This window comes from Muntiacus reevesi, chromosome 3 (assembly GCF_963930625.1).
Source record: "Muntiacus reevesi chromosome 3, mMunRee1.1, whole genome shotgun sequence".
NCBI classification, from domain to species: Eukaryota; Metazoa; Chordata; class Mammalia; order Artiodactyla; family Cervidae; genus Muntiacus; species Muntiacus reevesi.
This window is the reverse complement of record NC_089251.1, coordinates 251,508,708-251,536,496: the sequence shown is the minus strand read 5'-3', so window position 1 is coordinate 251,536,496 and position 27,789 is coordinate 251,508,708. Positions and strand designations below refer to the sequence as shown.

The 27,789-nt window shown below is 38.3% G+C and overlaps 1 protein-coding gene and 1 pseudogene across 1 annotated transcript; one reads left to right on the top strand and one right to left on the bottom strand.

The window, feature by feature from the left end:
* Window positions 1-1,451: 1,451 nt before the first annotated feature.
* Window positions 1,452-27,133, bottom strand: PLEKHA3 (pleckstrin homology domain containing A3). Its single transcript, XM_065931829.1, has 8 exons — window positions 26,726-27,133; window positions 21,120-21,236; window positions 14,977-15,132; window positions 12,468-12,604; window positions 10,799-10,963; window positions 7,466-7,509; window positions 5,717-5,832; window positions 1,452-2,751 (listed from the first exon to the last, which is right to left on the bottom strand). The coding sequence occupies exons 1-8, from the start codon at window positions 26,763-26,765 to the stop codon at window positions 2,624-2,626; spliced, it is 903 nt and encodes a 300-aa protein (XP_065787901.1). The 5' UTR covers window positions 26,766-27,133; the 3' UTR covers window positions 1,452-2,623.
* On the top strand, window positions 18,697-20,384 carry LOC136163500 (small ribosomal subunit protein eS26-like; annotated as a pseudogene).
* Window positions 27,134-27,789: the final 656 nt, after the last annotated feature.

Genomic DNA, 27,789 nt, shown 5'->3' with positions numbered 1-27,789 from the left:
ATAACATATAGTGAAAACCTACAGTTCAAGGTGAAAGGTTCCATGGAGATTGTCAAAATGAAGATCTCTTGCCGTAGAATTTAAGTTTAAATAGCATCCATTTCTGGACTTGTCCTGACTAAAGATAATACAAGAATTCAGTGTAATATAACAAAGTTCAAAGTTGGTCCACTTACAAAAGAACTCTCATCAAAGTAATTTTAAGCACAGAAGCCTTGGGTTCCTACACAACAGAAAGCAAGCACTGGTTCTGCTTAGAAGATCACTGATATACCAAGGGTCTCCAAACTTCTCAACCCCAAGGCCTAGATAAAGTAAAACAAGAACAACCAATAATTAGACACTACAAAAATAGTCACAAACTAAAATTCTTATGAAATTTTTCTTATTTGGTTCATCTTTTTCTTAAGATTCAGAAAAGTCAGGCACCCTTTAAAATACATTGGGCTCCTCAAAATGCAAGGTTCCCTGAAGCTTTGCTTCATGATACCAACTTACTGGTCAAAACCTATGTAATTCCAGATACATTGATATTCCCTAAAAAAAAAAAAAAAAAAAAAAGATTTCACAAATGAGTTGGTTCCAGTCACAATAAAATCCATATTTAGGAATACAGCAAACTTTTTCAAAGCACCTGCTTCAAGGAGAAAAAATGATATGAGTCAGAAGTAACTGTATTTTATTTTAAAAAATATTTACAGAAAACTGTTCAGGAACTCATATTTTTGGATAAAGCAATAGAAAATGGATTTATTTTCCATGAGTTCAAACGCTTTGTTATAATGTTTCCATTATAAACCTATTGATTTAAAAAAAAAAAAAAAAAAATTACTAGAAAAACTCCCACAGTCAGTAGTAGCACCTTGATCTCCATGGTCTTATCACTACTCATGCCTATTACAAAAAATAAAAAAAGAAGCCAAAAACCTGATAACTCAACTCAACATGAAAACTTACTATATTATCAAACTTACTTTTTCTCAAACTAGACATATGAAGTACAACATGAGCAGAAAAAGATTCCTCCTAATATAGTCTAATGACCTGTGTGCTATTTAAAATTTCAAGTACTTTAAGTAGCATACAGTTTATCTAAATGGATATTAATGTGTATAGATTGTTTATGTCCATTTTAAACTTAAGAAAGCCGATAACTACAGACTTATTTTAATAAGTAAATAACAAATATTTTTTTAATTTGTTTAAAAAATATTTTAAACAAATCTTTTAAAACAATTCCCACATAAACTTACAAGAGAAATTTAAAATGAAATAGGACATAACATTCTAAGCTCACAGGCAAAAAAGCTAAAAATATGCCTTACTTGTGTATTTACTATGAGGTCTAAATATACAAACAAAATCAAAGCAGTAAAGAATATTATTACCATTTGATAAAGATTAGACAAACTAGCAATAAATGTAAAAAATACAATGTATTATATGATGAGTTTGAATGCAAAAACCACATATTTATTAAACATATGATTAACTTAAAAACACCAAACCAGTTTGTTTTAAAGTGCTCCTCATCTAAAACCTTGGACAAAACCGTCACTCCAAAGTGAATGGAAAAAACAGTTTACAAGGCAAACACTGACGGCATGGACAGGCACTACCAAAAAATGCTATTTGTTCTTTAAATAATGCCATTCTCAAGTTACATAGGGCAGTCACCTTGACAGATTCCTTTTTATATAAATATTCATAAATTTAAAAAGTCTAGATATTCTAAAGAGCTGCAAATATCAATACCTTACAACAGTAGCTTAATAATGTCTATTCTGGGAAAAAAGCACTAAAATCCTCTTCCATTGCAAGTCATTTATTTCTCTGGTGAAGTGAGCAAGGTCCCTACAAACATCAACTTCTTTCTATGACAATGCAAATAACAATGCACACACATCTTAAATTTGGTAGGTCATAAAAGTTAGGATGCAATCTTTTTTTTCTGATGCAACAGAAAAATAAATAAGTAAAAATTAAATACTTTAACACAACATTTGGTATTGATAAATCAGTAGTGTCAACTTCATATATGAAGGACAGCACAGTCTGGTTTTTTAAAAATCCTCAATGTCATAGTATCTGGGGTAAAAATATCTCGAATATTAAATGTTTCCTTTTTGCTTAAAGGAATATAATACAAACACCATCAAGCTGCAACCGTAACTCATTTCAGCTGGGGTAAAGTGACCATTTGGTCCATGGCACAAGTTACATATATCACACTTCTGTCAAACTGAAACCTTAGATTTATAAGATTTCATGTTTATAAGCTGCAATACACACTGACTAAGCTGTCAGTCCCTCACAGTTTTTTAGAAAAATATCTACATTTGTCCTCATGGATGTCAAAATGTTACACCATCATTTGTTTAAAAAAAAAAGAAAAAAACAGATGCACATTCATACTGTGAAGTTATTAGGAAAATACTCTTGCAAATAAACTATATAAAGATAAAATACACTTCAAAGGTATGTGGGTTGTTTTTTTGTTTGTTTTACAATATTCTATAAAGTGCAGAGAAATCCTAAGGGAAAAACTACTCCCTATAACATAGTTTAATTACAGCAGCTTTTGCATAGCAATACTTAGTGGAAGTTGGACACTTCCGTTTCCTCAGGAAGAGAACGATAGAAGAGGATCTTCTGATTCAGATTTTTTTTTGGCCATAAATCTGCTTTCTTCAGGAATTGTTGCTGACGCCAAATCTCCATTAAGTGTATTTCTTGAACAGTGAACAGGTCCTATTAAGAAATTGATTAAAAAGTTAAACATCCTACCAGTATAACTCCTGTCCTCTGTGAAAGAACATTTTCGCTTCAGGGACATAAAATCCCTGTAGCTTCCTGCTAAGCTTTTGATGGTTTGCCTAAAACAGTAAAAATCTAACTTTTATAATACTGGCAGTTGTAAGGAGAAACCGAAAAATTCATAAGAAGTTATGAAACTATCTGAAGTAGTAGACATACTTGTTTTGTTCATTGCTAGAACCAAGGTTCACACATAATGGAGTAATCAATAAGGATTGCTGAATTTGAATTTAGTCCTAATTAACTATTGCTTTTTCAGCCTTATCGTTTTAATGCTGCTGGCATCCTCCTGATTTTCTAGGTGAAGAAACCAAGTTCTGAAAAGACCACAGGCCTAACCCAAGATCACACAGTTGGTAACAAAAGAACGAGGACTAACTCAGGTCTTGGTCTTTTCATCACAAGGCTTTGTTTTCCTTAATAGTTTGCTTTTATTGGCGTATAGTTGATTTACCATGTTTTGTTAGTTTCAGGTATACAGCAAAGCATCGCAAGACTTTGTGAGGAAGGCTGACTAGGTACCTCTCACTGAAAGTTCTCATAGTTCCATTTGGGATACAGCTCACAAAACTAGTACTGCAACTGCAAGCGAGCACATGAAACACACTGGCATGGCCTGTTCATCTTCACATGAACATATTTCTAATTTAACATAAAATTTATAAATTTTTAAAAATCTCGTTAATAAGAAGTAGCTGCATCTCTCAAGGGAAAGTATGTGGTGACATAAAGACTTTCAACTAAGACTGTCCATCTGCCCAGTACACTTTCTAAAAAGTGCAAGTCGCTCAGTCGCGTCCAACTCTTTACAACCCCACAGACTATGCAGTCCATGGAATTCTCCAGGTCAGAGTACTGGAGTGGGTAGCCGTTCCCTTCTCTAGGGGATCTTCCCAACCTGGGGACTGAACCCAGGTCTCCCACATTGCGGGCAGATTCTTTACAGCTGAGCCACAAGGGAAGCCCAAGAATCCTGGAGTGGGTAGCCTATCTCTTCTCCGGGGGACCTTCTGGACCCAGGAATCGAATCTGGGTCTCCTGCACTGCAGGCAGATTCTCTACCAACGGAGTATCAGGGAAGCCCACACTTTCTAAGAAACAGAACTAACACATGCTTTGTATTAGTCTCTGCTTTGTCAGCTAACTGGGACACTAAATTTTAGGGTAAAAAGAAAGAAATCTAAGGCTAAAATTGACCTATCCTATACTTGCCAACTTTAAAAAGTTTTAAAGAGTTGAGATATATATATGTATATAAAGATTAATGCATGTGCATATAAATATTAATGCAGGTATGTGTGTGGGTTTGCATACACGGGTGTATAACTAATTTTGTTACACTCCTTAACAGCTGAATTGTTAAATGGAATAAGCCATTTACACCTAGATCTTATGAAAACAGTTTTCAACAATTCAGAACTAGAGGTTCTAAAAGAAAAGACAGCTAAGAAAAATGGCTGGCTTAAAAAATTAATTTAGCTATCACAAGCGAAAATGACACCCTTAAAAAAGAGAAACGGAATTAAAAAAAAAGTACAAGGGAGTACAAAACTGTTTCATAAGCTCTAGATGAAAAGGGTCATGTATTTTTAAAGGCAGAAAGAGGAAGGTAAATCGCAATGTATATAACTTGCCTCAGGTGACATTTTTTCCCCATACTTAACCTCTTTAACCATCTCCCTTTTTCTCTTATCACTTCGAAGATGTATTAAACTGGTCTAGGTAAGGTTCTTTCTCCCATACCCTTCCCCTACTCAATCCGTTTCCTTCTTTCATTTATTCACTTGTTGCCCCAACTTAAATTCAAAATGATAATGAGTACATAGTAGTGTTCTACATCAATAAATAGACTAATTCTGTAAGAAAAATGGGCATTAAGGAAAAAAGATGGCAACAACTTCTTGAGATCTCAGAGTGAGCAGCAGTTCCTTTTAGAATCTCAACCATCTTCATCAACTTCACTTTCCCCTCTAATTAAACCTGTTTAATGTTCTGATTAAGTCAGACAACTCTATGTTAATGAATGTTTTCAATATAATCAAATACTAGAAATCCAACACCATTGTTTCATCTCATTTCAGCCACACTATAAATTAGCTGGGCTCCTCTATGCAGTCTAAAGAATCTAACTATCATTCACCATTTCATTTCCATAAGGGAAATAAAATCTTGTTCCAAGCAGCTGACTTACAAATAAACCCTTGGAACACAACCTGTTCCTTAATTGAGAATAGTATGTAATTTCTACCCCACATGTTTCATGGAGAAATAGTAAAGACTTTGGAAAGCAAAAGTCTATTAATGGAGTTGTAATAATTATACCATATTTGCATTCACTGGAAATCATGGTCACTACTGTCTAAGTACATATTCTGACAGACTTTCAAAGCTTCTCCTCCGAAGAAAAAGATAATTAAATTTAACATAAATCACAAAATCTTTCCTATTCAATCACAGTATACTGTCTCTTTAATAATAAGGAAGAAAAAAGCACAGGAATAAATGTTAGTATAATTCACCATCACCACCAGAAAAAAATTGTTTACCTTGGCCATTTCAAATTATTTAAGTAACAATGCTGATTTATTTTTCTCTGAACTTAGAACTTGACTTTATTTTTCCCTAGAATCCAACTCACAATTTATGCTTCCTTCTAAAATGTTTTTTAAATGCAAATATAGTGGGAATATAAGATTACTAAGAAATTACTAAAATGCAATGGGAGTAAAAGTGTTGATATTACATGTGTAAATCTAAGATACAGCATTTACAAAGAGATATTTAGTACTTCTTAGTACTGACCCTATTCACTGCCAGTATTCTTCATTTCAACAATTACAGAGCCCACACCTATTTTGCTGAACAGGCCAAAGGGAAAGTCATACCCTTTCTAACTTACTATCTGGGTCTTCAAGAGGAATATCATTACAAGAGTCTGTATCTGAGTAGGTTCTTCGGCGTCGCTGGGAGAGTCGGTGAAGTGAAGACACTGGTTCTTTTATAGAGTGGCTACTCCTGTAAATTAAATAAAAAGATTTAAGGACTTCCAACAAATGAAAACACCCTCAACTTAACTGCAGTTTTCAATGACTTCTCTTTAAATGAAACAGGAACTGTTTTTATACTCAAAAGTTCAATTTCAGCAACATTCTACTCCTTCAGAGGTCAGACCATAAACAAGTCAAATCATTTAGAATCCAGCTGTTAAGCTGGGGAATACAGCCTCTGAGCCAAACTGAAAGGAAGAGAGGTACAATGAAGTGACTTCTTTTACAGAGGAAGGTCCAGCTAGAGAGTAACATGTCTTATGGTTAACAAGTATTTGAAAACTAAAAGTTACAGACTTCACAAGTGTATGTATCTGGTGTCACCCATATCCAATCTAAAACAGCAGAGCAAAGGGATGGGCCAGCAGTATGGGAGTGTGCTAGGAGCCAACTCACTCATAGTAAGTAGTAAAAGTGGATAAACACAGCAAGTGAAGGCTAGAAAAACTAGTTTTCACAAATCAATTTGGAAAACCAGAAAACTAGAAAAATCAAACTAAAAAATTCAACATAGAAGCAAATCACCACCACTCAATAGCACTGTCACTGGATGACAGCCCAACATTACTGTTCGTAATGACAAACTTGATTCACCAAGAAAAAATAAAGTTTAAAGACTCATATTGTATATTTAATAAGGCAAAATGGATAAGATTACAGGTCAAAAAATTCAATCATAAAAATAAAAATTTGAAAAAAATAAAACTTTGTTAAAGGAATCAAGCTTTTATTTTTCTGGAAAATTCAGTTGGTGAAATATTTCATTCCCTGATAGAATTAGATACAACACTGGACTCCTATGAGCACATAATAGTTCAATCAATTACATAATCATGAGAGGGGGGAAAAATAGTGACAAAATAATAAGGGATCTCAGCATTTATTTTTTTTTTTGGTAGCACTCAATAGACATTTACTGAAAGATTCATTAAATTCTATAGTACTTTACAAATTTCTAAAGTTTCACATACATGATTTCATATAATCCTGTAATAACCACTTTTTGCCTCTACCCCATATTAATGTAGAGACATAAATGCTAATGTCACTATAATTTCATCACTTTTCAAAGAACCAATAAGACAACCATAGCAACTCAAAAGAATATTATCTGCTAAGAATAATAGCATGGGATATACTGGCAAGATCAAAAAGGTAAATTTTTTAAATGTGCTGATATGAATATATACTTTAAAATATCAATTCCTTTTTCTCTCTTTTGAGTAACAGCCTTAGCTCCAAATAAAACAGCTCAGAACAAATATATGATTCTATAATAAACTATAGTAAAATAAGCCTAAGCTTGGAGCCTTAATACAGTGAAAATAGACTTCTATTTACCATCACTTGTTATAATTTACAGCTTAAAAAATGATAGCTGGCAAGTTGCTTACTTACTGGCTATTTTATTCACTCATTATTTCTCTTTACTATCTAGTGGGGCCAGGCTCTATAGTAAGCAGTAAGAGAAACAATGATGAGCAAAGCAGAACAAGTCTCTGCCCGTACAGAGTTTACATTCCAATTTATGAAAGACAAAAAAATTTCCCTAGGTAGGTAGAATTTTGAGAGAATTTGGTCAAAAGAAAAGGTTTTTTTACCTCTCTGTACTGCAAGAACCAGGATGGCTAACAGAACGCTTCATCTAGAAGTTTTAAAAGAAAATAAACTTAATTATAGGTCAAGTAGAATAAGACAGCTCTAATATATTATTACGGTGGTGATAATTAACATAAATTTACTCAAAGAAAAGATAGCTGCCCCCCAAAATTTGTTTTTTACAGACTCAAGTAACATTAGCACAATATAAAGCTTTCTCCCTAGTAACTAATAACTGAAATCTTTCTCAAAGCATACAAAAACATGCTCGATTATTTTCTCAATATTAAAAACCAAATTTTATTTTATATATGTATCTAGGTGGCATCAGTGGTAAAGAACCCGCCTGCTAATGCAGCAAACATAATAGACATGGGTTCAGTCCCTGGATCAGGAAGATTCCCTGGAGGAGGGTACGGCAACCCACTTCAGTATTCTTGCCTGGAGAATCCCATGCACAGAGGAGCCTGGCTGGCTATGGTCCATAGGGTTGCAAAGAGTCGGACACAACTGAAGCAACTTAGCATGCATGCACACACACACACACACACACACACATATATATAAGTATATATAAAACAATATACCTAACTAGCCCCCTCAAAAAAATATCACATTATTTGTGATGAAAAGAAGTATTTAGAAAGTCAGAAAAGAAAACAGTCTAATAAATGTCTCTCTCTGTCTCTTTTTTTAAAAGACAGAGCTTCTCCTTGCCATTCATTATTCAGGTAGCTATTACACAGATGTTCGAGAGTGTGGGTGGTTTTCATGGAAAACAGCATTAATAATTCAAGTCTTTTACGAAATCAGAAGAGAAACCCTAAGCCTCAACTAGGTTTCTAAAATCATATACTTAAAATATAAATAAATAAAATCTGATTCATCAGAAAGTTAATATGAAAAATACAAAACATAATTTAGAAAATCTAACTACTCCACCAAAAAGACAGAGGCAGCTAAGTAGATTATTTCAATGTTTAGCGAGGTAGCAAAAAAACAAAGTTTTTATTTAAACTAAGGATGGTTGCTTTAAATACAGAAGCTCAAAAGTCTTAGAAGTAAGTTCAAGTCTAACAGCTGTGTTACGTAAAGGCCTTCTACAGTTGCTCTGAGAAATCCCTGTTGACATGAAAATTAAGACCCATCTAATTTGTAGTCCAGGGATACTTAATATGATTAAAATAAAGATGCACCTGGACATTAACAGCTCCTTTAAGGGAAATCACTTCCTTTAGGATTACACACCCAGCAATACTCCCACTACAAATATCACTCAATTTATGGATCAAAATGACAAGTGTTTAAACTTCCATGATGATGAGATATAAATGAATGCAAGCTAATTTAAAGAGAGACATGAGATTATCCTAAGCAGTTATAAAGATCAAGTTAATTTTGGAGTTCTCAAATCTTTCAGCTTTTTCATTTACTCATGTCATTTAAAAAAAATAGAAAAAAAAATTCCCCTTGAAGACTATCTGACCTTACTTTCTATTCTATGTCTCCAGAACTATTTACCATAAGCCACAATTTTTGCTTTAAGAATGAAGTAAAATGGCACAGTGAGGAAAAATAAGTGGCCTCTAACCAATATTTCCTAGATTAACTTATTGGATTTTTTGTATGTTTCCACTGATAAAAGACTTTAGTTTAAAAGAGACAGTTATTATGGTTTACATAAAATACACATATGACCTCTCTGGACTATAGAACATTTATAACAGAAAGCATTTTCCTCAGAAGTTCGATGCAGTAATTAGGTAGGTCTGAGGTGTTTTCTTTATATTTGACTCTATAAAACAAAATACCTTATAAAAAAATAATTGAAACCTTAAAAAAAAAGTACTGTGTACCCTTTGTATATCAAGCTCAGGAACACACTACATCCATCCCAAAAGATTAGGGTTTTCTGTTCAATTATAATGTCATTTAGCAGTTCACAGTATACCTAAAATTGCTCTAAAAAGCAACACTGTCAAACTGCATTCTATCAAATGCCACAATCCTGTGAGTTGTTATTTAAAAACACACAGAAGGGTTCAATCATCAAATAAATTTCAGAAACACACCACCTCTCCTCGGAGATTCACATGCACTTCAGCATAAAAGAGGTTCTAAGAAGTCCTATGACAGAGAAACCCAATTTGTTTAACTTAACCTAACACTCCGAGGCCAATCTGGGCCATAAAACCCACTTTCATGGTATACTTATCTCGGAGGATGCTGTTAGTCCACCATAAACTAATTAGAAAACTATGATCTCAGTGGGGCTTCCCAGGCGGCACTCCTGCTATGAGGAGACTGAGACGCGGGTTCGACCCCTGGGTCGGGAGAATCCCCTGGAGAAGGGCACAGCACCCATACTACTACTCCCGTAGCCTTGACTGCAGGAGCCCACGGACACAGAAGCCTGGTGGGCTACAGTCTATAGGGCTGCAAAGTCGGACGCGAGTGAAGCAACCTAGTATGCACCCACGAGCTAAATAAATGTAAGTAATAATTGTTACTAATTCTCATATGACTAAATTTGCTTGGTGGGTAAGAAAATCTTGGAATAAGCTGTACCTTATTATTTCTGCCAACAATTAAGCCTTCAGGTAACTGCTAAATAAAAGCCAGGGCTCATGAAAATAGTTTGATTTGAAAAAATGTAAGGTTTCATCAAAACTTATGTCATCTCCAAGTTCCCCCACAGCATGCTTGAGTAAGTTTATTACATTGAAAAGCTCAATGAAGCCACCACCCTTGGCAAAAAGAGTCCTTGCTGTTCAGAGTAAGAACCTAATGTTTAGCCTAACATTTAAACAGGTTAGATCTCCTCTGATGTAAAAATAACATGTATTTTGGAGATGAGAAAAATAAAGTCCAGAGAGATTAAATACCTTGCCTCTTTGGAAGGTTCAAATCCAAGTGCCGACTACAAAATACTGTCATGGTGTTTCATGACACCATGAAACATGGTGTTTCAAACTCTTACAACTCCTTCAAAGAGCTGCTTAATTTTAACCCCTTGTAAGTAAGTCATCACCTTCTTGCGGTGCTTTTACCAAATAGAAGCATGCTCCCCAATCTTTAATGTCACAGCTCCCCAGAGTTCTATATTTTCCTGGTATGCTGGGGTAAATGGCATAGCCCTTCCAAGGAGAGGGGGTCAGGACCCTGGCACACACTGAGCCCGTCAACTGAGAGGCTCCCATACAAAAGCTGAGTACAGTCAAAAGAAATTCAACCTTTTGACTCTTTCCCTCCCACTGCCAGTTTCCAGCCCTAAAAATAAACACAAAAACAAAGCTACATGCAATATCATTGGAAGAAAAACCCCAAGTCCCAACCATTTGAACAGGGGAAGGCGACACAGGAGAAACTAAGGGATCCGGATGGGACAGCTGAAACATCTCGGGTTTAAACTTGGCATTCGCTATCTTCACACATTCCTCAAGCGTCGTGATGAATGTATTACACGTGGCACTAAGGAGAGAAGAGGCTTCATTCATGTTCTGAAAAATAATATGCAAAGAGTTGAACAGACTGATACACAATTATGTGGATTCATACACCATCTTATAATCAAGTAATAAACATTACCTTCAATGGGCACCTTATTAGATTATGTTCAAATCTATTTAAAATACATTACCTTAGCAAACTAAATCAATGAATGAATAAAAATTATCTGTCTCTCAGGCAAACAATATATGAAATTAGACTCCATGAAAAAGTAACTGTTACACTTAAACCAAGCATCATATTGAAAAACTGTGTACAAAAATTTATCTTAAAAAACCTAACCTAGACTGTAAGCCTCTAAGTGTCAGAATTCCAAAGGTGATCACAGTAGTGGAATACCATGATGATGACTTAAGAGGCAGGCAGGATTCATGCCTACCCCATGCACGTTATCATACCATTTCTCCCTTGGTAGAATACAAACTCCAAGGTTTTTTTTAAAACAGCAGAGTGTCCTGCCCCTGGGCGATGAATATAGACTGGTATAAGTCAGTCACATTGATTCCATGATCCTTTGTCAAATACTCATTTTTCCTACTTTCCACTGACTCAGACTAAAAAGATAATGAGAAGTCTGCTGGGGTTCTGGAATTTTCTCTGATAAAAGCCAAGGATAGCAAATTGAGACTCTCTCTACCATGGCCACCCCACTGCCTCCTGCTTCTGTGAGACCTTGCAGTAGCATATAAGGCTCAGCATGAGGAGAAAAAACCAACACAGCGAGAATGGCAGAGTGGAAGGAAGGCACAAGACTGGGTCCCTGACACTGTCCCTGGGCCACTGGAGCAGATGCAAGGGCACCTGCCTCTGAAAGCCTGCAATGAAGCAGCAGGTGCCTTCAAGTTTAACATACCTGCATTCAGAGACAACTGCCATGATCCTTCCCCAGGAGGAGAAGGCCACAGTAGAAGCAGGCAGGTTTTGTGTCCCACTTCTCCCAAGTCTGGCAAAAGGGAACTGGGAACCATGCTGGCCTTTCACCCAGAGAGCAGGAAGGCTCACTGTCCTACTTTATCAGAAAGAATGAGCCTACTTCACAGCCAGGTCTCATAAATCTGAATTTTGAGTCTTACACCACTGCTCTAAGGGGATTTTTTTTCACGTTCTTTTATAAAGCCAAATTATTAACCCTCAATAGCTAAGCTAGAACCTCATTAGAAAAGAAAGAACACAGCAGCTGTCCAGTGAACTCATGCAGTCCGTCTAGGAACAGAGGCTGTAACGCTTCTTCCCCACCCCGACTATCAAAGTGTCAACTGGCTATAAAGTCAGGCCTTGACTCCTTGGGAAAATGTGCTGCCTGCCGCTTTACTCTGGTTATACAGGCCAAATCTAAAAGATCATACCCGTTTCCAGACAGTCTACAGTACAAGAGGTCTGACGCTGAGAATAACTTGTCTTGAAAATGCTCCTCGGTCACCTCATGTGGAGGTGCTCACCCACCACGTGTGCAGGAACGCATAACCAGACATGAAGGGATCATCTTGGATATACCTCTATGCTGAGCGATGAATGACTCTCATCATGGTGAACAAATTCTTGGATCGTATGAACTTGCTTCATTAGGAGGTCACAGTAGAGGCGAAGTTCAGACATTTTGGTTTTCAAAGACTCACTGGTTTCACTTATTTCTGAAAGGAACACATGCAAACATTCAAACAGATCATTTTCATATTTTAGGGGCTAAGCAACAAAATGGAATCATTAAAAAGTAAGGCAATAGATATAAGCACCTATAGCTTAGGAGGGATGAGATCTTGAAAACAGAATGTAAAGTTTTTCCCTGAGGAAACATCATCTTTTTAGATAACTAGAAAAAGCTGGCAGTCATATATCTGACATGAAGTTTAGGTAGATTAATTTCCAGAGATGGGTTGATGACAGTGAATGCCTTATACAGGATATTTCCATTCCATTATTCATCTTTCATTTAATAAGTGCTTGTATTTCTTTTTTTGTAAATTGGCTTTTCTTGTCCTTTACGCTCCTTTTTCCAGTTCTGATTTTTGTTTTTCTCTTAATAATATATAAATTGAAAATTTGTAAAAGTTCTTATGCATTAAAAATAGCAATCTTTCATCCATTCAAATACTACAGATATTTTTCAAGATCTGTCAGCTTTCTTTCACTTTATATACTGAAATACAATAAAGAAAAGTGAAAGAAAGCTGACAGATCTTGAAAAATATCTGTAGTATTTTGAATTGTATTTCAGTATACAGAAGCTTTTAACTTTTATGTTGTTAAACTGCTCTATATAAGCATTTATTTTTTTTATTCCTTTCACAGCTTCATTTTCATATAATATTGTTTTAAGAATCTGTTTTAATTAAGAACCTACTTTTCTTTCTTTCTTATCTCCAGACACACTAAACATCAGCCATGATCTTAGCCCCTCGATTACCAATACCTTCTAAGCAGATGCGTGAGCAGCAGAGAAAGGAGAAGGAGCACACACGGTCGATCCTGGTGCCTCTCCATACTCCTGGAGCCAGGGCCACTGCTTTGTGGCGCTGGTCACAAAGGCCCTGTAGCCAGAGTGGGTCAAAGCAGCTCGGATCTATCTGCCCATTTAACCTAAGTTAATTTCTACCCAAGTTTAAGGCCATTCCTTCTTTTTTATTGTAGTCATATTATATATACACACACATATATATAACAAAATTTACTATTTTAACCATTTTTAAATATACAATTCAATGGCATTAAGACCATGCACATTATTATACAACCATTACTACCATCCATCTCCAGAAGTTTTTCGTTTTCCCCAAATGAAACTCAACACACATTAAACCCTAACTCCCCTTTTCCCCCTCCCTTAATCCCAAGAAATCACCATTCTTCCTGTCTCTATGAAACAAAGACACAGATGTGGAGTTATACAATATGTTTCCTTTTGTGATTGGCTTATTTCATTCAGCGTATATTCAAAACTCATCAATGCAGGATTTATCAGAATCTCCTTCCTTTACAAGGCTGAATAAAATTCCACCATATGTACATATCATACTATGCTTACCCATTCACCCAACTATAAACATTTGGGCTGTTTCTATCTTTTGGCTATTTTGACTACTCATTCTCTCTTATCCTACCCTTAGCCATACTTTATCCATGATGTTCTTCCATATATTTGAAAACTGTTTAAATTCAACCCTTAGCCTTCATTTTTCAATATCCACATTTAGTTGCTTTCACCAATTTAAATAACTTCTACTGTTTTTAATTATAGAAGTAATACATACTCTGAAAATTTTTGAAAATCAAAAAGTATATAATAAAAAAATATAGGAAAAAAACCCTGCAATCTCACAACCAAGATATAAAAACTGTTATTATTTTCACATTATATTTGCACATAACTGGACTAACACCATAAATTATTTGCTTGGCTTTTTATTTTTCTTTTTGGCCTGGCTTTGAGGCTTGGGGGATCTTAGTTTCCAGACCAGGGATTGAACTTGGGGCCACGGCAGTGAAAGCACCAAGTCCTAACCACTGGACTGCAGTGGAATTCCCGCGCTTTGCTTTTGAACTGGCAATATGTGAACAGGGTAAAGTCAAAAGGTACAGTCAAAGGGCATAAAGGGAAAAGTGAGTCTTTTTCCCACAAATTCCCTTTACAAAGGTAAGAACTTGACCAATACTTACATATTTTTCCTGAGCTGGCCAAGGAATGGCTACATAATTTTGAATATTGCTCTTTTTAATTAACTATCACATGACTTTGGGCATTTCCCCACATCATCAAAATTCCACCTAAACATTTTACTGGCTACATAATATATCAGCCTACAAAAGCACTATATAGTTTACTGAACCTTTCCCCTAAATGTAAACCTTGGCAATATTTAGAGATTTTTTCATTATAATGAACATTTATGTACACAGATCAACATTTCTGATTATTTCTCTGGAATAATTTACTATAAGTGAACATAAAAATTCACATTTATGTTTAAGAAAATATTTTCACCATGAAGGAAAAATGTATAGTTACCTTTTTCTTTTTTAGTCCTTGTATCAGTCAAACAGGCTTTGGAGCTCCCCAGAGCAACCAGCCACCTCTGTCTCTCAGCTGCATTCACTGCCTTCATGTAGAAATGCTGCTCTCCTGGAATGATTAATTCCATTCTTGTGTTGTCAGCTGAATGGACTATGATGATAAACAAAGGCGAGATACAGTCACAGACTTAAGTAACTTGGGGAAAATCAAATCATCACTTACTGTTAAAACTTTGACCTAAAACAACAAACCCTGATTCAAGATGCAGGCAGCACCACCTCCCTAAGGGGCCCTCCAGGGGCACCCTCCAAGCCACCATTCTCACATATACCCAAGTGGGCAGTCAAGTGGTGGCAGCACATGAAGAGAAAACAGCCAACAAATTAACTACTGAAATGTGAGAGCTAAGAACTCCCTCCCTTGGGACCACCTGTACCACTGCCACACTTCCCACACTTCTTTTAAAACTAATTTCTTTGAAAGCAGTGGGTGTTTTGGAACACTCCCCACCTCCCACCCAGACCTAGGATGGTGCTTGGCATATAGATAAAGTGCAATAAATGGCAACTAAAGTAACCTTCCATCAGAACAACAGTCCTCAACCAATGAGCATCTCATAATAACTGGGAAAACATGAGCATTTTGAAGATCTCTGCTTCCTCTCCACCCTCCTCTTCCTCTCCTACACTACCCCCACCCTGGATCTCAGAAAAAAGCAAGCTAGCCAAGGATTATACTGAGCCAATCCTCAATCTTTGCTGTAAGATTAATCTATGTTATGTTGTAATTAATCAACAAATATTTACTCTGCTCAGAGCAGTGCTTGTAGAGGGAAAGATAGAAGAGGGGGGGAAAGGTGTCTTTTCTCTAACAGAGGAAATAATTTTATCTAGCCAACAAACTAATACGGTAAAAATAAAGCACTGAAATGCTGAACTCTTTGATACAGAGACATCATGTGTGATGATAACGAAAAGTAAGAAGCAGCAGAAAGTGAAAAAGCTTAAGAAGGATCTGATGACAGCAGAACTTGGTTAAGAGAAAAATAGCACAAGAAAAGGCCTAGACAAGGAACTGAACACAATATGTACTAAGGATATCAGGAGACAGGCCTAAACAGAGCCTTGTGTTGGATTACAAAATAATGATATATTCATGAATACACAAGCTGAGTGGAGTCAAATGATGAGGGGCCCAGAAAGTTTGGCAGAAGCCCTAGGTTAGATGATCAATTACTGAAAATACTGACCAGATGCTCAGTGTACTATGGCAAATAAGTGCCACAAAAGTTTAGTTATCCTATTATTCTACTTATAAAGACCATTCTTGGATATCTTGATGTTCGGTCACTAAGTTGTGTCTTGACTCTTTGCGACCCCAAGGAATGCAGCACACCAGTCTTCCCTATCTTTCACACTCTCCCAAGTTTCCTCAAACTCATATCCGTTGAGTCAGTGATGCCATCCAATCATCTCATCCTCTGTCACCCCCTTCTCCTGCCCTCAATCTTTCTCAGCATCAGGGTCTTTTCCAATCAGTCGGCTCTTCCCATCAGGTGGCCAAAGTACTGGAGCTTCAGCTAAGCATCAGTTCTTCCAATGAATATTCAAGGTTGATTTCCTTTAGGATTGACTGATTTGATCAATCAGTCCCTTGCTGTCCAAGGGACTCTCAAGAGTCTTCTTCAGCACAATTCACAATTCGAAAGCATCAATTATTCGGAGTTCAGCCTTGTTTATGGTCCAACGCTCACATTCGTACATAACTACTGGAAAAAATCACAGCTTTGACTATACGGGCATTTGTCAGCAAAGTGATATCTCTGCTTTTTAATACATTGCTTAGGTTTGTGATAGGTATTCTTCCAAGGAGGAAGCATCTTTTAATTTCATGGCAGGAGTGATTGTCCACAGTGATTCTGGACCCCAAGAAAATAAAATCTGTCACTGCTTCCACTTTTTCCCCATCTATTTGCCATGAAGTGATGGGTCTGGATGCCATGATCTTAGTTTTTTGAATGCTGAGTTTTAAGCCAGCTTTTTCACTCTCCTCTTTTATCCTCATCAAGAGGCCTTTTAGTTCCTCTATTTCCCTTATAGTTATTATAAAGTATTGGCTACATTCCCTGGCTGTACAATACATCCTTGTAGCTTATTTATTTCATACACAGTGGTTTGTACTTCTTAATCCCTTACCCCTATTTTACTCTTTCTCTCTCCCTGCTCCCCACTGGTAAATACTAGCTTGCTCTCTACATCGCTAAGTTTGCTTCCTTGTACCTTACTATTTTAACAAAGGTCAAGAATAACATTTTCTAGGACCTCCTGGCAGTCCAGGGGTTAAGACTCCACATTCCCAATGCAGAGGGCACAGGTTCAATCCCTGATCTGGGAACCAAGATCCCACATGCCTCATGGAGGAGCCAAAACAAAGGACATTTTCTTTAATATCCATTAATGTTGAATGTATGAATATTCAGTGCCTCCCTCAGCAACTCCACTCCAGTTCTAGATATATACGAACAGAAACACATATATATGTTCAACAAAACAAATTCATAAGAATGCTTATGGCAGCTTTACTTATTACAGTCCCTAAACTGAAAAAACAAACACCCATCAATACTAGAATGCAGAGCCAAATTGTGGGACAAGCACACAATAAAAATATTACACATCAGTAAGAATGGTGACTGTTACACAGAACAACTTAGATGGCTTTCACAAACATAATGTTCAGTTAAAGAAGCCAGACACACACAAAAATACTGATCTATTCCACTTATAAAATGCTCAAGAGCAGACAATACTTATCTATGGTGATAAAAGTCAGATTAATGGCAACCTTTTAGAGAGACTAGTGGCTCAGGAAACATGATTATTATCCCAGCATCTGGAATGCTGACAATATTCTAATTCTTGATCTGGGTGGTAATTACACAATTGTATTTAGTACTTTGGCATTCATAAGACTGAATATTGAAGATTTATACCCACTTATATGCCTTATTTTTTAAACAAACAAGGACAATAAAAATACTGCCATGACTTTAAAAAGTTCTAGAGTTGCCTTAGAATTCTGCCACTAACAGTCTTTTAAATATCCTTAAGGTTGTCAAATCTTTGAACTTTGAATGTAATTTGATTTCTGACAAGAGTCAGAATCTCATTTGGAATCAAATCTGAGGAATATGATTAAATAAAACCATCATTTTAAAAATAAAAATTCATGCTTTGAATGTGCTTTTCTTGTGTGATTTATAAAAAAAAAAAAATTACACCTCATATAGTTCAGGGACTACGCATGTAACAGTCCCACCGGGGTGAAGTGTTTCTATATCTTATGTAGCCATGAACCCCTGTATGGTTTAACACTCCTTCCTCTACTGCTTTATCTTTTCCTTCAATTCTCTTTGAAAAATTCAATACTTTTCATTATCATTTTGTCTGCTCTCTCCTACCTGCTTGCACCCCACATACCTGAACTACACACACAAATGAATCAACGGTCCACAAAACCTTCCTTTATGAAAATTATAGCAGGACTTAAACTGCTTTATTTCTCCCCTTTTGAAAAAGCACAGTATGCAAAAAAAAAAAAAGGGGGGGGTAGCTAACTTTACAGTAGAAAAATCTGATAGACACTGCCTCAGCCAGGTGGTCAAGATTAACGTCAACAGTAATGTGTCAGCTCTTTCAGGTCCTAACTTCCAAGATGACCAAGAAAAGAAGAAACAGTCATGTCTAAAAGGGCTATAGCCATGTGCAGCCTATTCACTGCACCAACTCTGCCCAATGTGTACCCAAGGACACCATTAAGGCCATTCAAAAGTTCATCACTAAAAACACAGTAGAGGCTGCAGCCATCAAGGACATTTCAGAAGCGAGTGTTTGCCCGGAGCCAACACACGAGACCCTACCCATGACAAGGTCATGAGGGAGAAAACCTGACAGGCAAGGCAGATCAGGTTTTCAGGGGTTTCGAAAAGCCAGCTCACGAGATCCCACCCATGACAAGGTCACGAGGAGAAAGCCCGACAGGCAAGGCAGATCAGGTTTTCAGGGATTTCGAAAAGCTGCCCCCGGCGCTCACCTTAAAGACAATATCTGTCTTTCTGATGCCTGCCTCAATAGACTACCCCCTAATTTCTGTGACATAGGCAGGCGGCCTTCCCCGATCTCTTCCCAAATAAGAATCAATTTAGAAAAAAAAAAAAAAATAATCAATTTAGAACTTTAATCAATAAGTTTCCCAGGTGGTGGTATTTTATGAGATTATCCAGGGTGAAAGGAGTGTTTTAATTTAAACTCCTTTGCTGGTAGTTTGTTAGCCAAATGCATTTATGCCCTTGGTACTAATATGCATGATTACTTATAATATCATAATCATAAAATAGCATAAAGAACCTGATTATATAAAAGCCCTAATAGACATTGAGCATTTTTGAGGGTGAAGGAGTCCTATTAGAAAACATAAAAAAAATTATTCTAAAGGTGGTTATTGGGTTGACGTTTGCTTGCTGTGGTGTTTTGCCTGCTGTGTTTTTGCTTTTAATGTGCTAAGGTTGTGTTACAGAAACCATTGTTAATATAGTTAAAGATCTAGAGAAATAAGAACTTAGCCCTAGCGTGGTAACAATGAAATGGTTGTTAATTGTCAGCCAGGAGTGCTAGGCAGAAGCTGCCTCACCAAAGTCGTAAAGTCAGTGTGGGGTAAACTTCTTAGATAAATGCAACTGACAACTTCTGCAGAAGGATTAATTTTTGTATTAACAAGGTTATACTTCTACTCTGTACTGTTGCTCTATGAGACTGCTACCTTTCAGTTAAGGTCACCAAAGAAACAGAAAATAGGTTTACATTCACCTGACTTGCATAAAATGTTAATAGGCCCCAAGGCCAGAAGATAATGTACAAGACCCTCATAAACAAAGAAGTATGCAGAAAACACCCTGGTTTCGTGAAGAACAAGCTGATGTAATGTTAAACTATCTTCCCCTTAGAAATGTACTAACTTAGGGTATAAAAGCTATGGTAAAAAATAAAGGATTGCCAGACCCTGCCAGACTCTGCTGCAAACACCCCCTTCTGGTCTCTCTCTCTCTCGTCATCCTGAGACTTGGACCTATCAAGGCTGGTCTCACGTGTCTCTCTCTCTCTCGCCGACGCCATTCATCCTGAGGGTATCCCCTGGATCCTGCCGAGGCTGGACCCCAGCAAGTGTTCTATGCCTATGTGCTTCCCCAGCTGTACTTACATTGAAACTACATTACTGCATGAGTTGTGCCAGTCACAGCCAGATAGTCAGGAATCATTCTCGTGAAGCTCAGATGGACCAAACACCCCTGACCCCAGTTTAGACCTGCTGAAGCTGCCCCATGACCTGCACCAAAGCCCATGTAAGTCCTTTTACACTGAATAAAAAACCATCCTCTTCAAAAAAATTAAAACAGAAATTATACTTTGGGGAAAAAAAGTGGGCTATCATGTTGATAGCAAGTACTCCTGATACGATGTGATGAGAATGGCACTTTACCTCTGTGATTCTCCTCCCTAAAACCCATAAGCCCAGTGTAATCATGGGGAAAACATCAGACAAATTCCACTAGAGGGACTTCCTACAACATTCCTGATAGTACTCTCGGAAACTCTCAAGATCATAAAAAAAGAAGAAAAGGAAAACATCTCTATAACCCTGAAGAGCTTATCTGCAGCTCAGCAAAAAACCAGCGTTTACAACTCTGAGTTCACATTTCACAAATCTACTTCGCTGGCCTCATCTTCTTTGAGTTGAGCTTCCAATCTTTACAATACCTTTCAATGAGAATGAGGGGGAAAAAAAAATCAAATACACTTGTAGACTTACCATGGATACTTAAAGTGGCATCCACAAGAAATTGTTATTCAACTCCAAATTGGAAGACTAACACTTGTACTTTGAATTTCAAGTCTAAATATTTTTATAGAGGGAGAAATAAAAAAAACTTGTGCTTAACAACACTAGGTGCCATTTCTGAATGATATGGAGATAAATGGCACTAGAAAATACCTACCTGGTTTTCTCCTCTTTTTGCAGTATGCTGAAGAAACTATCACTTACCTAACTTCAGATTCATCTAATTCAATATGTTCGCTTACCTTTAATTTCACAAACTGCCATCTTTATACTTCCTTTGCTCCCCTTGCAAACGTCATCTTGAGAATCATAGTAGGACAGGATTCCATTATCTAAAACAAACCAACGAGGCTGCCAACCTACAAAGACCATAAATAACAAAAGATCGGTAAAGTTACATTCATCACACTGAATACTAGGATGACAAAATTTGCTATCCATGTTATTTCTTGATTCTAAAATAACATTCTAACAATGAAATTTTTAACTGCCAAGATCTGCCCAAAATACTTTTGCATCAATCTCCATTTTGTTGGGAGAGATTTCTGGAGAATCCTCTAGATCAGCATAAGTATGGGGAATGATCCCTTTATTCTGCCTCACAATCTTCTCTTCAACAATCCATCAGACCCATCTTTAATAATCGCTCTACATACAGAGTGCAACACAAACTGCTCCTTTTTTCTAATGGAATGAGAGTTGAGTTATGGAATGGAAAAAGCAACAGAAGATATGGATGCTAGTTCCAGTTCTATTTTCATTTTTCAGTTGAGTTGCTGTTGTTTAGTTGTTAAGTCATGTCCAACTCTTCTGCAATCCCATGGACAGCAGCCCACCAGGCTCCTCTGTCCATGGAATTTCCCAAGCAATAAAACTGGAGAGGGTTGCCATTTCCTTCTCCAGGGGATCTTCCCAAGCCAGGGATTGAACCCACGTCTCCTGCCTTGGCAAGCGGATTCTTGAGCCACCTGGGAAGCCCTCTAGTTGAATAATCTGGGAAAAATCTTTTCATCTCAATAAATATCAAAAATTTCCAATCTCCAAAATAAATGGATTGAACAAGACCTCTCAGGTGCCATCCAGCTGTCTAATTCTGCAATGTGATCTTCCTCCCTACTATAAAACACTTTGCCTAGGCAAACTCCAAAGAACTTCAACTATGGTACAATTGCACTCATTTCACATGCTAGAAAGGTAATGCTCAAAATCCTTCAAGCTAGGCTTCACAAGAACATGTGCCAAGAACTTCCAGATGTACAACCTGGGTTTAGAAAAGGCAGATGAAATTACCTGAGATCAAACTGCCAACATTCATTGGATCATAGAGAAAGCAAGAGAATTCCAGAAAAACATCTGCTTCATTGACTACACAAAAGCCTTTGACTGTGTGGATCACAACAAACTGTGGAAAATCTTGAAGAGATGTGAATACCAAACCACCACTTCACCTGTCTCCTGAGAAACTTGTATGCAGATCAAGAAGCAACAGTTAGAATTGGACATGGAACAACAGACTAGTTCAAAACTGGGGAAGGAGTATGACAAGGCAGTATATTGTCCCTCTGCTTATTTAACTTATATGCAGAGTACATCACATGAAATGCCAGGCTGAATGAATCACAAGCTGGAATCAAGATTATTGGGAGAAACAGCAATAACCTCAGATATGCAGATGACACCACCTTAATGGCACAAAGTGAAGAGGAACTAAACAGTCTCTTCATAAAGGTGAAAGAGGAGAGTGAAACAGCTGGCTTAAAACTCAACATTCAAAAAAACTAAGATCATGGCATCCAGTCCCATCACTTCATGGCAAATAGATGGGGAAAAAGTGGAAGCAGTGGCAGACTTTATTTTCTTGGGCTCCAAAATCACTGCAGATGGTGACTTCAGCCATGAAATTTAAAAGACACTTGCTCCTTGGAAGGAAAGCTATGAAAAACTTCAACAGTATATTAAAAAGCAGAGACATCACTTTGCTGACAAAGGTGCATATAGTCAAAGCTATGGTTTTTCCAGTAATCATGTATAGATGTGAGAGTTGGACCAAAAAGAAGGCTGAGCATCAGAGAACTGATGCTTTCAAATTGTGGTATTGGAGAAGACTCTTGAGTCCCTTGGACTGCAGAGAGCTCAAACTAATCCTAAAGGAAATCAACCCTGAATATTCACTGGAAGGACTGAATGTTAAACTGAAACTCCAATACTTCAGCCAACTGATGCGAAGAGCTGACTCACTGGAGAAGACTGATGCTGGGAAAGACTGAGGACAGGAGAAGGGGATCGAGACAGAGGATGAAGTGGTTAGAGAGCATCACCGACTCAGTGGACATGAGTTTGAGCAAACTCCAGGAGACAGTGAAGGAGAGGGGAGCCAGGCGAGCTGCAATCCAGGGGTTGCAAAGAGTCGGACACAATTTAGCAACTGAACAACAGCCATAACAACACCACCAACCCCCTTGCACACAGTGAGTGCTGAAAGAATTCCAGTCTCTTACAGAGAAGCTGCCTACCCTGTGGTGAGAGCATGGATTCCCATCACTCCTCTCTCTTTGCCCTGCCATTACACCGCACAGGCAGAAATGCTAGACACTGAAAATAATTCATTTAATTAGTGTTTATTCAGTGCTACAGTACACAACTATCACAGATTTGGCTCCAATGCAATGATGGGGATGAGGATGAGGGCTTTCCTTGAAGCTTAACTTCCACTCTTTCCAATCAAAATCAAGTGTTCCCTGAAATCTTATCAAGCATCACTGATTTACAATAGTTCACTGATTAATAACATGGTGACGATGCTGGAGGCAGTGTGACTGCCCTTGTTCTTTCTGTGATTATTAAATCACCATTCAGCCTGGTCACTTTAGACACTGCCTGCTATATTAATCAGTTCAGTTTTTATGGGTCAAATAGTACCAAGACAGAGACAGATAGGGGATTCATTCTTAAACCCTGATATAGACCCAGGACTCACCTCCCTAAAAGGTTTTACTGGTTACACTTTCAAAGTGACAATGCTGAGTCATCATAAAAAGATTAAATTTCACCAGTAGAGAACGTGGTAATATCGTTCAGAGGGATGGATATCCAAAACCAGGTTTCAGATGCTTGGAAAATTCTTTTTATGAAACACTATATTCCTTAATGAGGCCTAGCAAATTGGTACATGAACTTTATCTTGTTCATCACTGCATTCCCAGAACCTAGGAAAGGCGCTTGGCACATACCAGGTGATTTAAAAAAAAAAAACAGTGATTGACTGAATGGATGATTAAATACTAGAAAATTAAGATACTGTCTGTTACCCATGAGAGTATGGGGCTTCCCAGGTGGCTCAGTGGCAAAGAATCCTCCTGTAATGCAGGAGAGGTGGGTTCAATCCCTGGGTTGGGAAGATCCCCTGGAGGAGAAAATGGCGACCTACTCCAGTGTTCCTGCCTTGAAAATTCCATGGACAGAGGCGCCTGGTGGTCTATAGTCCATATAGACTATATGACTATATGACTCTTATAGACTATAAGAGTCAGACACAACTGAGCGACTCAGCACACACATGAGTAGAGAGACAGTACATCCATGAGCGTATACTGTATCGGGCATGCATAGAAATGGTGAAAATGGTTTCCTTCCAAACATCAATTCAGCTTGACAAATTATAAGCAGCGTATAGTGAAAATACACTCCTCTACCCCAGGTCCAGTATCTTTATGGGACAAACTGTGATTTTCTAAACTTGCATTATTGTGATTCAGTATCTCTTTCAAATAAATATTGAGCAGAATGATTCATTTAGAATTTGTACCAACTTGAGAGGTGACTATAGTTAAATATATTAATCTAATTAAGACTGCTAATGACCGTTTCTACATACCTTGTTGAAGAAATAATTAATAAAATCATCTCTTAACTGATTCACACATATATATATGAAGACTATATCTGTAAAAAAGATTCATAGTATTCCCTTTTTTACTACCTTTTCAAAACACATTTTTTTTTCCAAAACATTTATTCTAATCTCAAACTATCAAATGTTTCTGAAATTCTTATTCTCTACAAAGGATTCTTAAAGAACACTGTCATGGAACTGGAAGGTTCCTTGAAGATCACAGTATGAACAGTCACTCATCCTTCTGACCTAAGATGAACTAAAAGTAATAATAAGCATGCCACTGAGCCAAATTTAAATATTAAAAATAGAGTTCTTCCAAATAAAAGATTTCATTTTATCAAGCTTCTATGCACCATACTAGCAGTCAACTTAAATGCTCTACAAAGATATAAACTTTCAGCATACAAGGTTAAAAGCTTAACCAGCTAGAGGGTCACTAAGACTGCACTTAGTTCCAGGAATAAATTATGACTCATCTTAGTAATCACCCATTGCTCCAGGCTACACATAAGAGGTTTCTCACATGAACTCCCAAGCCACTATGCTTACGCATATTTGCAATGAGATGATCATTTGCATCTCAAAACATAGTAGCTAGTGTCTCAAAGTTAAACTCAACAGTATAACTGTTCTCACAACTGCCCATGTGAAAATTCGTAATAAAAAATTTGCATCATGTATTTTCTTAAAACATGTTATAGAAATAAAGTGTGTGACATTTTAATGCAACAAGACATCTATGTATCATATAAAGCATTTGCTGCTATAAAACTGTCTTTAGCATTCCAATTAATAAAAAAAAGAGAACTGTAGCTCGGTGGTTATGTCTTAAAAAGTGTTTATGTGCAGATTTTGCACAAGGTTAGATGTACACAAGATGAACCTACCATACAATTACTTTTGGCTGAGTGAACAAGCAGGCAGCAAATCAAGATTGGCCTATTATTACACTAAACCAAGATACCTGTTTGCCATTTAACCACACTTTAAATCCATTCTCTTTCCTCTAATTTAATGAGATCATAGAATTCTGGAGTTGGAAAACACCTTCAGGATAAACTAGTTGATCACCCTGGCACTATCAGTCTCAGATCTTGAGAGAAAAAATGATTTGTTCTTACCATTAGTTGATAGCAGGGATAGGACTACACCTCAGATTTAAGTCTTTTTTAATAAGCCAGACTGGGTGTCATTGAAAAGGCCCCTTCCCTGCTGGTCTCTCATTGCTGCAGAAACACCTAGCTTTTTGGAGTTATTCCTTTCAATCCACTTCACAAGTGAAACTGACTTGCCGGATCCACCTTCTTGTACCCTGTACTTTCTCCCACAATTTCTCACACACTTAACTGAATTCCAAAGCCCAAGCATAACTCATTGACAATCAACCTCTAAGAGAATATTATCTTGGAACAGCTTCCAAAATCCTGCTTGTTGTGCTCGAACGACTTCAACAAGAGAACTTTTAAAATAAACCGTGTTGCTAAACAAAATTAAAAGATATAAAGAAAATATTTCTTAAAACGAAAACTTGGCTCTTAAAGGGTTCATTCCAGTCTTATATCCCAACAACTCGGTTATTAACAGAATACTTAAGTGTGAGTAAAGACAGAGATTGCAACAACGTGTGTAGAGTAAGAATGGTCCCGGAAGCTAGAGGAGGAACCAGATATATTATTACACAGGCAAAGAAGTGGTCAGGTACACTTCCCACCCTCAGGAGGATGGTGCGTAGTCTCGAACTATCCCCTCAAGAAGCCAGATAGGTACTTACAAGGGACAGAGAGAGGGATTAAACCCGGAAACCAAACAGCCTGTTTAGCTGGGGGGTCCCCTAGGCAGGCAAATGATGGAGTCCCTGACCGCCTTCTCCTCAGCCTGCCCGCCGGAGCCCCCCACCCCACCCCACTCAAGCCCTCTCCCCGCAGCCCCCCGGGGCACCCGACCCCATCATACCCGTGAGATAGTTGGTCCACTTGTAGAGAACCCCCTCCATGCTTCACAGCCCTGCGCCGCGCATCCTCCCGGCCCAGCGCCGGCCGAAGTGATGGGGGAAACGCAGAGCCAGGGCAACCCCTCCCCGCCCGCCCGGGCCCCGCCCCCGGCGCCCCCAGCCGGCACCGAGCCGCCCACAGGCCGCGCGCGCCGCAGGGACGTGGCGGCCCTCAAAGGCCGGGACGGCGGCCGCTACGTGGAGCTCGGGGGCCTCGAGACGTGGGCGCAGACATCCCCGGGCTAGCCCCGGAGGAGGCGGCAGCAAAATCGCGACCCCGGCCGGCCTCCCGTTCGCGTTTCCGCTGCCGAGCGCTCCCTCCTTCTAGCCCGCCTTCCTTCCACCCCGGGTTCCCCGTTTATTTTCATTGACCCCGACGTCGCTTTCACTTCCTGGATGAAAGGGGCCGGCGCGTCGCGGGAAACCCCTCCCCGCCGGCGGGGCTGGAGGAGCGGGCGCGGCCTACGGCCCCGTCGCCGAGCCAGAGGCTACGCGAAGAGGGCGGGCCAGAGCCCTGACTCCTCCTCCTTCTCCTACAGACCCTCGGCTGGCGTCCTACGGGATCCCACTCTCATCCCGGACGCTGATTCCTGGGCCGACCGCTCCCCGGTATGCCTAAGCCTCGGGGCCCAAGCCTCGGGGCCCAGGACTAGCGCACGCAGACTCCACTGCGCGCGCAGCCCCCAGGCCAACCCGAGGACTAGCCCCCAGCGCATTCGTCTGTCAGGCGCTGATTTAGGCCTCTCTGGTTTTCCTGTAATTGAGCCTCCGGTCCCTCCGGTGGTTGCTTTTCAAAAAATTTTAAATAAAAGACTTCCTATTTATGTTAACTTCGCATCTTCTTCACATCACATTCGGGGAATCTGAGAAATTATCTCCTAGGAAGGCGGTGTGCCTCTGAGAGTCCTCCGGCAGGGAACAACGAGGGGCCCCAAGGAATTGTCACCACGCAATACATCTTAGCCACTACTTCATTTAGAACATAAAACATGGGAGCAAGCTTTGGAGTTTATTTTAAAAATGAAAG